Source organism: Podarcis erhardii, assembly GCF_964252035.2.
Source record: "Podarcis erhardii genome assembly, chromosome: 8".
Taxonomy (NCBI): domain Eukaryota; kingdom Metazoa; phylum Chordata; class Lepidosauria; order Squamata; family Lacertidae; genus Podarcis; species Podarcis erhardii.
The window spans coordinates 1,252,947-1,263,605 of record NC_138499.1 but is presented as its reverse complement, the minus strand read 5'-3'; the positions used below and the strand labels follow the sequence as shown (position 1 = coordinate 1,263,605).

At 51.9% G+C, this 10,659-nt stretch overlaps 1 protein-coding gene across 1 annotated transcript in view; it reads left to right on the top strand.

Annotated features, from left to right (window-relative positions):
• The first annotated feature begins 1,069 nt into the window (after window positions 1-1,069).
• Window positions 1,070-10,659, top strand: part of LOC309348773 (TBC1 domain family member 20-like) — a 31,013-nt gene continuing 21,423 nt past the window's right edge. Inside the window, exons 1-2 of the mRNA XM_081874516.1 lie at window positions 1,070-1,159; window positions 8,776-8,964. Coding sequence (XP_081730642.1) covers window positions 1,084-1,159; window positions 8,776-8,964 — 265 coding nt within the window. The 5' untranslated portion in view covers window positions 1,070-1,083. The remainder of the gene's footprint in view (window positions 1,160-8,775; window positions 8,965-10,659) is intronic.

The following is a 10,659-nucleotide window of genomic DNA, read 5'->3' as shown; positions in this document are numbered from 1 at the left end:
GGCTGCATGTAAATGTTGAAAAGCATGGGGGAGAGGACAGAACCCTGAGGCACCCCACAAGTGAGAGCCCAGGGGTCTGAACACTCATCCCCCCCCACCACTTTCTGAACACGGCCCAGGAGGAAGGAGCGGAACCACTGTATGACAGTGCCCCCAGCTCCCAGCCCCTCAAGACGGTCCAGAAGGATGTCATGGTCGATGGTATCAAACGCCGCTGAGAGATCCAGCAGAACTAGGAAGCAGCTCTCACCTTTGTCCCTAGCCCGCCGGAGATCATCAACCAGTGCGACCAAGGCAGTTTCAGTCCCATGATGAGGCCTGAATCCCGACTGGAAGGGATCCAAATGGTCCGCTTCTTCCAGGCGTGCCTGGAGTTGTTCAGCAACCACTTGCTCAATCACCTTGCCCAAGAATGGAAGATTTGAGACTGGAAGATTTTTTATCATCATCATCATTATCATCTTACTGTTTATACCCCGAGTATCTGATTGGGTTTCCCCAGCCAGTCTGGGCTGCTTCCAACTTAAAATATAAAAACATCATAAAACATTTCAAAAACCCTCCCTCTGCAGGGCTGCCTTTGGAGGGCTTGGGGGGTCGGACGACTCCATCCCCTCCAACATTCCTCCGGTGCAAACAGGGACGACCTAAGCGGGACATTTATTACTATTATTACTATTATTATTACTATTATTATTATTATTATTATTATTATTACTATTATTATTATTATTATTATTACTATTCCTATTCCGGATGCAATCAGGAACAGGGAGTGTCCCTGGGAAAAAGGGACCCTTGGAGGCTCCGCTGCTGCGATGGCCCCAGATCCATCCCGGGGGACCCCCGCCCGGCCGCCTTCTCCCGCCCCAGGGGGCGCCCGGGCACCTTGCCCGCAAAGAACTACCAGTCCCGAGAGGCTTTGCGCGGCGAAGCGCCTCTCCCCGCCCACCGGGCAGATGGACGGGGCGGGCGTCCAATGGGGCATCCGAGCGCCGGCCGTCGCGCCAATGGGAGCGGCGGGAGGCGGGGATTCCTGCTGCCAGCTGGGCACCGGGTGGCAGCAAGCGGGCGGACGGGGCGATGAGCGGGCGGCGGCGGCGGCGGCGGAGTCCCGGGGGCGGCGGCGGCGGCGGCGGAGGAGCCCCGGCAGGAGGAGGTGAGAGGGGCGCCCGGGGCCCGGGGAGCCGCTGCAGCCCGGGCACAGCTGGGGAGCCGCTGCCACCCCCGGAGCTGCCCGGGATGGGCTGCCGGGCACGGAGGAAGGAGCTCGGCTTCCTCCTCCAGCCCCGACGGCTGCAAGGAGGGAGCCCGGGGGAGGATTGACGTCGAAGCGAAACAAGCTCTAGCTTAGGACCCCACTCTCTTGGGGGCCCCCAAAAATTAAAAGGGGGGGGGAACCCTGCATGTACCTTCCCAAAATATCAAATAAAAAACAAATAAAACGAAACCTACATACAGCAACAGTGGCAAATGGCTTTGGATTAGGTCCATCAATTACCATATACAGTGGTAACTCGGGTTACATACGCTTCAGGTTACATACGCTTCAGGTTACAGACTCTGCTAACCCAGAAATAGTACCTCGGGTTAAGAACTTTGCTTCAGAAATTGTGCTCCGGCGGCGCGGCAGCAACAGTAGGCCCCATTAGCTAAAGTGGTGCTTCAGGTTACGAACAGTTTCAGGTTAAGTACGGATCTCCAGAACAAATTAAGTTCTTAACCCAACGTACCACTGTAGTATATAAAAGGTAAAGGGACCCCTGACCATTAGGTCCTGTTGCGGACGACTCTGGGGTTGCGGCGCTCATCTCGCTTTATTGGCCGAAGGAGCCGGCGTACAGCTTCTGGGTCGTGTGGCCAGCAGGACTATGCCGCTTCTGGCGAACCAGAGCAGCGCACAGAAAGGCTGTTTACCTTCCCGCCGGAGTGGTACCTATTTATCTACTTGCACTTGATGTGCTTTCGAACTGCTAGGTGGGCAGGAGCAGGGACCGAGCAACAGGAGCTCACCCCGTTGCAGGGATTCGAACCGCCGACCTTCTGATCGGCAAGTCCTATAAGAATTTGTCTAGAATGTATAATCTGCTGCTAAAATGGAACACACAGGATGAAACGGTCAAATCAGCTATGATTAAGTGGGCACAAGATATTGGTCATGATATTATGTTTGCTGACTGGGAGCAGTTATGGACCACAGGTATTAAATTCACAGCATGTAGTGCCTTAAAAGAGAATATAATGAAAATGATCTATAGGTGGTACATGACCCCAGTCAAGCTTGCAAAGATATATCATTTGCCCAATAACAACTGTTGGAAGTGTAATGAATGCGAAGGAACTTTTTATCATCTTTGGTGGACCTGCCCGAAGATTAAGGCCTACTGGGAAATGATCTATAATGAAATTAAGAAAATCCTTAAGTGGACATTTGCAAAGAAACCGGAGGCTTTTCTCTTGGGCATGGCTCTGATTCCAAAGAAAGATAGAACATTTTTTATGTACGCAACAACAGCAGCAAGAATTCTTTTGGCAAAGTACTGGAAGACTAAAGAACTACCTACTCTGGAAGAATGGCAGACCAAGGTGACTGAATTTATGGGACTGGCAGAGATGACCGGCAGAATTCGTGACCAGAGGAGAGAGACACTGGAAAAAATTTAAAATTTATCTTAAAAATTGTTGTAAAATTTCGGAATGTTAAGATGTCAAGGGATTTGATATAAAGAATTACAGCTGTAAAAATTTAAGCTCAAGAAAATTTTAAAGAGAATTAAATATAAAAATGGATGAAGGATTGCTAAAAAATTTTAAAACAAGGATGCAGTGAAGGGGAGGTATGGGGAAGTCGTGTTATGTTTGTTTGTTTTGTGTTTATGTTGTAAAATTAATAAAAATTATTTTTTTTAAAAAAAAAAAGATCGGCAAGTCCTAGGCTCTGTGGTTTAACCCACAGCGCTACCCGCGTCCCTATCATATAGCATATATTCAACACATAAAACAGTGTTGACAAAGGACAGCTGGACATATAAAGGGCCCCGTTATGTTCAGTAGCTTAGGGCCTCATCAAACCCAAATCCGGCCTTGAAGGGACCCCCAAGGGTCATTCAGTCCAGCCCGCTGCAATGCAGGAAGCTGCCTTCTGCTGAGCGCTGGGCCCTCGGCTTGCATGTAGGCCACCCTGGGCAGCAGAGTCTTCCCCAGCCCTCCCTGGAGAGAGGTGATGTGGGAGCAGGGGGCCTTCTGCATGCGGAGCAGGTGTTCTGCCTGACCCCCACCCCAGGCAAGAGCAGGCTTGGAGCTCCATCTCGCCCGGTTGTTCCCTGTTGCGCCCAGCAGAGGGAATCGGGCTGCGGATGCAGCCCTGCAGTGCAGTGACAGCACCCGTGGGTGCTGCTGCTGCTTCTGCAACTGCTGGATCCTTTGACCCAGATGACTCCAGGAAGGAGGCTTAGAGTTATGCAATAAGCAGAATGACAAGCGGCTAGTCCTCAGCCGAGGGAGGCTACTCACTCCCATATGGCTCTTTATTTGGGGAATTTATTGAGATTAAAGTGGCCATTGGCAAATATTCAGAAACACAGAATCCTTCGTGCTCAGTAGGCAGAGCTCAGTTGGTGGGCTCTGGGCTGTTATGCTCGCTCCCGAAGGCAAGATCTTTGCTGATCTCATTATTTTGTCATCTCGCCCTTCCTCCTAGGAGTTCAGGGCACAATGTTCCTTCTTCCCCAGCTGCAGATCTTCGCAACAGCTCTCTGAGGGAGGCTAGGGACCATCACGGGCTGAGGGTCTCCTAGTCAGCGTCCTAATTAAGTAAGGATAAGAAAGTAAGAGGGACGCAGGTGGTGCTGTTTGTTAAACCACAGAGCCTAGGGCTTGCTGAGCAGAAGGTTGGCGGTTCGAATCCCCACGACGGGGTGAGCTCCTGTTGCTCAGTCTCTGCTCCTGCCAAGCTAGCAGTTCAAAAGCACATCAAAGTGCAAGTCGATCAATAGGTACCACTCCGGCGGGAAGGTAAACAGCGTTTCCGTGCACTGCTCTGGTTCGCCAGAAGCAGCTTAGCCTTGCTGGCCACATGACCCAGAAGCTGCACGCCGGCTCCCTCAGCCAGTAAAGCGAGATGAGCGCCGCAACCCCAGAGTCGGCCACGACTGGACCTAAAGGTCAGGGGTCCCTTTACCTTTTTTAAGAAAGTAACTTGAGTCTTATTTAAGAAAAGAAAAGAAAGATGAGGGGGTCCATTAGGTCCAGCACCCTGTTCTCACAGTGACCTGTGGGAAACCTGTGAGCTGAATTTGAGCACAAGAGCTCTCTTGCCTCTTATGTTTTCCAGCAACTATGATTCATGGCTGCCTCCAACTGTAGAGGCCAAGTGTGGCCACCCTGGCTAAGAGCCACCAATCGCCCTCTGTTCCCTCATGAATATGTCCAACACCCTTTTAAAGCCATCTAGGCTGGCGGCATCACTGCCTCAGGTGGGAGTGAGTTCCGCAGCTTAACTCTGCTCTGCCATGCCTGGAAGATTGCCTGGGATTTGAAGCTTTGAACTGGGCAGGAATTTCTCTCCTTCCTGACTGGCTCCTGTGGGAGGGAGTTCCGTCGTTTGTTGGCTGTGTGAAGTGGTTTCTTTTATCCTCCTTCCAGCTCATTTGAATGTCCACAACTTCCCGCCTGCGAATCCCAGCAGCTGGTTCTCAGAGGTGCGCAGGATTTGAACCTGTCTCTCCCCACTTCTTGTCCTGCACTCTGGCCAATAGCCCCCGCTTGGCACTGGCTCTCTCGCTTGGCTTCTGCTCCCTCCCTGATTCATTCCGGATTTGGACTTCTGTGCAGAAGGTGCCAGAGCTGGCAGCAGCAGCAGCCAGGATTTTCTGTGGCCACCTGAGGCATTCTCAAAGTAAAGGAAGGATTGAACTCTGATTAATAAGAATACACATAGAGGCTTGAACCAGCAAGACTCTGGGAAGGGTGCGTATAATAATCTCTGCGTGCCTCCAGCCCCTGGCCCAGGTCGTTTTATTCACAAAAGAGCTTTTTACAGAGTGTTCGTAAGAACCAATCAGATTTCTTCTGAGCATTTCAACCAACCCCACCTGGGCTGTGTACGTGACTTGTGAAGAGAGAAAAATGGGCTGTAGAGGAAATGGCCAGAGATGCAGAGGGTTGTGGGATTTGATCAGAAATGATTGTCAGTGTATCAAACCCAGTCAACACAATGCATTCATGGCGGACACAACGGCTTGATGCATATTTTATATTTCCTCACAGTAATCCCACCTGACCCCACACTCTGGATATTTGCACTCCTACAGCCACCCGAGGCCCCTGAGGCCTCTTCCCCTTTGAAGTCCCTTGATGCAGTCGAGGGGGTGTCCCTTGGCACCCATAACACATGGGGGGGGTCATGGTCTTGACATTCAGGCCTCGGAGCTCATGCTAGCAGGCAGAGATGGATGGGGAAGCCTCTGCTGAGCAGAAAACAGGAGATTTAGCGGTTCATCTGGGCTCCCACTTGAATCTGACACCAAATAACCCATTCTACCTAAATTAAATTGGGCATATTTGAAAGCATTCCTGCAGCTGCCAAAGTAGGTTTTCATGGTTCCCAGCTTGCATTTATTTTTTTCAAAGCGTTACTTCTATTTTTAAGAAGTGTTGCGTGCATTTACCATTGAGATTCATCTGTTTTTCATTCTGTGAACCACCCTGAGATCTTACGATGAAGGGCGGCATATACCGTATTTTTCGCTCTATAACACGCACCTGACCATAACACGCACATTGTTTTTAGAGGAGGAAAACAAGGGAAAAAACATTCTGAATGAAACAGTGGATGTATCATTTTGGGGCTTCATGCTGTGGCCACAGACATGTGATCTGATGGTGAATTTGGGGTGACCCAATGCCAAAATCCTGAGAATTCCTGTGGATCCATGCTTTGTGACCACGTTTTTGCACCATTGCAGCCCCAGGCAACAGTGGGTGCGTGATTTTTTTGGTGCAGGCTGTAGCCATGGACATGCTATGTGATCTGATGGTGAATTTGGGGTGACCCAATGCAAGGATCCTGAGAATCCCTGTGGATCCATGCTTTTTAACCACATTTTTGCACCATTGCAGCCCCAGGCAACAGTGGGTGCGTGATTTTTTTGGTGCAGGCTGTAGCCATGGACATGCTATGTGATCTGATGGTGAATTTGGGGTGACCCAATGCAAAGATCCTGAGGATCCATGTGGATCCATGCTTTTTAACCACGTTTTTGCACCATTGCAGCCCCAGGCAACAGTGGGTGCGTGATTTTGGGGGGGCAGGCTGTAGCCATGGACATGCTATGTGATCTGATGGTGAATTTGGGGTGACCCAATGCAAAGATCCTGAGGATCCATGTGGATCTATGCTTTGTAACCACATTTTAAGTGGGGAGCGAAGGAAAAACAAAGAAGGGACATTAGAGGGGTGTGCAGAGAAGCAGCTGGCTAAGAATGCAGGAGAGGGATTTAACGGGAGGGAGGAAAGAAAGGCAAAAGTTTTCCCCCACCCAAGCCAGCCATCTCTCTCTCTCTCTCTCTCTCTCTCTCTCTCCCTCTCTCTCCCTCCCCCCCCTCTCTCCCTCCCCCCCTCTCTCTCCCTTCCCCCCTCTCTCTCCCTCTCCCCCAGCAGCACCGGAGCTTGCCTGGAGGGGAGGGGCTTTCCCTGCTCTTTGTTCCGTTTCAGCAAACACAGCAACGAAACAGAGGAGGGTGGGCAGTAAGACCCTGAGGCAGAATGCAGGAAAGCAGCCGCTTCCTCTTTTCAGTTTTCCCTTCTCCGTGAAGCGCCGCGATTTGTTTTTTGCCTGATTTTTCGGCTCCAGGGACCACACATTCGCTCTATAACACGCACAGACATTTCCCCTTCCTTTTTAGGAGAAAAAATCTGCGTGTTATAGAGGGAAAAATACGGTAAATCTAATAAATAAATGCAGGTTTTGGCCTGAAAAAGGAACAGCTTGCAAATATCCGCAATAAGACTGTGTCTGCGCTCAGGGTTACCGTTTGAAAGACACGACACGAAAGGAAAAGGCGTTGGTAGGGAGGAGGAAAAAAAGCAACCCCGTGAATTAGTTCTTAGTTGCAGAGTTCTTGTAATGACAAGCTGGAAGGGAAACGGTTCAAGGAGGGGAGGAGCCAAAAGTTTCAGGTCTCTCAGCTGAGCCCAGGGAGAGACCCTGCCATCTCATCTCAGCCTAGTTCTGCAGCAACAATAGCTCAGCCCCCCCTGGCTCTCTGGTGCTGCTGTTCCCAAGCATCTCCTAGCAACTGCTGAGTCAACCCAGACAAAAATATTCACCCAATCGTCTCACATTCTAGGGTTCGAACAGGTTCCTGGGACCAGAGGCGTTTCAAGGGCTTCTCTTTGGCTTTGGGAAATTCCTGCGGACAGGGGCTTTCTCCTTGGCATATACCAGGTGGCACGTGGGTTTTTAAACAATTAAACATCCCTGCATAACGTCAAGTAGCAGCAATACGAGCTGCTTCTGCCCCTGTTTCCTTGAAGGGCTAATAATAATAATAATAATAATAATAATAATAATAATAATAATGTTGTTGTTGTTTAGTTGTTTAGTCGTGTCTGACTCTTCGTGACCCCCTGGACCAGAGCACACCAGGCCCTCCTGTCTTCCACTGCCTCCTACAGTTTGGGCAGACTCATGTTTGTAGCTTCGAGACCACTGTCCGACCATCTTGTCCCCTGTCGTCCCCTTCTCCTTGTGCCCTCCATCTTTCCCAACATCAGGGTCTTTTCCAGGGAGTCTTGTCTTCTCCTTTTATAATAACAATAATTTATTATTTATACCCCACCCATCTGGCTGAGTTTCCCCGGCCACTCTGGACGGCTTCCAATAGAGTGTTAAAAACAATACAGCATAAAATATTAAAAGCTTCCCTAAACAGGGCTGCCTTCAGATGTCTTTTAAAAATAAGATAGCTGCTTATTTCCTTCACATCTGAAGGGAGGGTGTTCACAGGGCGGGTGCCACTCCCGAGAAGGCCCTCTGCCTGGTTCCCTGTAACTTGGCCTCTCGCAGTGAGGGAACCGCCAGAAGGCCCTCGGCGCTGGACCTCAGTGTCTGGGAAGAATGATGGGGGTGGAGACGCTCCTTCAGGTATACTGGGCTGAGGCCGTTTAGGGCTTTCAAGGTCAGCACCAACACTTTGAATTGTGCCTGGAAACGTACAGTGGTGCCTCGCAAGACGAAAAGAATCCGTTCCGCGAGTCTCTTCGTCTTGCGGTTTTTTTGTCTTGCGAAGCAACCCTATTAGCGGCTTAGCAGATTAGCGCTATTAGCAGCTTAGTGGCTAAGCGGCTATTAGCGGCTTAGCGGCTTAGAAAAAGGGGGGGAAAGCGAAAAAAATCGCAAGACTCGCAAGACATTTTCGTCTTGCAAAGCAAGCCCATAGGGAAATTCGTCTTGCAAAGCGCCTCGAAAAACGGAAAACCCTTTCGTCTAGTGGGTTTTTCGTCTTGCGAGGCATTCGTCTTGCGGGGCACCACTGTACTGGGAGCCAATGCCTACCTGTGCCAAGTGGAGGAGTCTTGGCTGCCGTGTCCCTAGAGGGCATTGCTCTGCCCAATGGTCCTTGGCACAGGCTGTTCTTCCCTGGCGTTTGCCCTGGGCAGCACCAGACCACCCTCCAAAGAGGATCCATCCAGCCTGGGCAGGGTGCGGGCGCCAAGGCCCTTGCCACAGCCTTTGGCACCCACCCCTGTCATTCTCCCCTTCCTTTCCGCAGAGCCACCTGGGTTGCAGAAGAAGCAGAAGCGGCTGCTGATCCACCAGGCCCTGACCAGAGACCCCGTTGATGTCGAGAGCCTCCGGGCCGCGGCGCTGAGCCAGGGCGGGCTCCTCACGGACGAGATCCGCCGGAAGGTGTGGCCCAAACTGCTGGGCGTGAACGTGTATAGCCTGCCGCCCAAGCCAGGTATGGCATCCAGGACAGGAGAGGAGGAGAGTTCTTGCAAAGGCTGGCACGAGGTGTGTCTCGTTAGACTGGGTGCAGCTCCCCAGCAGTGCCTGGGTGCCCTTTGAGGCCTTGAGAAACCTCCCGGGTTTCTTCTGGAATGCCCAGGGCGATGAAATCCCAGCAGTGGTCAAAACCCGTGGCCTGCATTTGCCTATGTAGGCCAGCATGTTCCAGTTTTTGCGATGCCATTTCACAGCAACCCTAGTGTGGGAATGTTGTGGGTAGTAGGAGAGGATATATTGAATAAATATTATCCTCCCTCCCTCACGCTAGGGAGTCAACAGCAGAGTACATTCCACAGTATATTGAAATACTTTATTGTCACTGGTACAACTTGTATACAGTGAGATTACACAAGCACCACCCCCTCAGCTCTCTTCCCCTCGTTTACTGACGCACACCCACCAAAGTCAGTTGCCCTGTTGTTATCTTTTCATTCAGCAGCCTAACAGCCCACAGATATACAGTGGTGCCCCGCAAGACGAATGCCTCGCTAAACGAAAAACCCGCAAGACGAAAGGGTTTTCCGATTTTTTAGCGGCTTCGCAAGACGAATTTCCCTATGGGCTTGCTTCGCAAAATGAAAGCCCATAGGGAAATCTCCGGGGACAGCGGGGAACCCTCCTCCCACCGCAAGCCCCGGGAAGAGAGGAGAAGCTGCGCGCCTTCCCCTCTGTTCCCGGACCTGTCCTGAAGGCTTGCGGTGGGAGGTCCGGGAACAGAGGAGAAGGCGCGCAGCTTCTCCTCTCTTCCCGGGGCTTGCGGTGGGAGGAGGGTTTTTCCTCCCCACCGCCAACATTCAGAAGGCTGTTCTGAAGGCTGGCGGTGGGAAGAAAAGCCCTTCTCCCGCCTCCAGCCTTCAGAAGAGTTCCCCGCAGGGCTCCCCAAGCTGTGAATGTCTGCCGGCGCGCGAGGGGCGCTCTGCTTAAGAGCGCCCCTCGTGCGGGGCAGCAGGCTGCTATCCGCAGCTTGGAGAGCCCTGTGGGGAAGTCCGGCAGGGCTCCCCAAGCTGCAGATGTCTGCCCCACCCGAGGGGCGCTCTGCTTAAGAGCGCCCCTCGTGCGGGGCAGCAGGCTGCTATCCGCAGCTTGGAGAGCCCTGTGGGGAAGTCCGGCAGGGCTCCCCAAGCTGCAGATGTCTGCCCTGGGCGAGGGGCGCTCTGCTTCAGAGCGTCCCTCGCACCCGGCAGCAGGCTGCTATTCGCAGCCTAGGCAGCCCTGCAGGAACTCTTCTGAAGGCTGGCGGCGGGAGAAGGGCTTTTCTTCCCACCGCCAGCCTTCAGAAGGCTGTTCTGAAGCCTGGCGGTGGGGAGAAAAGTCCTCCCCCCCCCCACCAGCCTTCAGAAGAGGTCCGGGGAAAGACTGTCCCCGGACCTGGTCTGAAGGCGGTCTGCCTAGGAACGCATTAATTGATTTTCAATGCATTCCTATGGGAAACCGTGCTTCGCAAGACGAAAAACTCGCAAGACGAAAAAACTTGCGGAACGAATTAATTTCGTCTTGCGAGGCACCACTGTAAGCTGTTCTTTACCCCGTTGGTGCCACTAATCCTGCTTCTATATCTTCTGCCCGAGGGCAGGAGATCAAGAAAGTGCCGGCCAGGGTGTGAACCATCCCTGAGAATTTTCCTCTCTCTCTTCACTTAAGCAAGCCA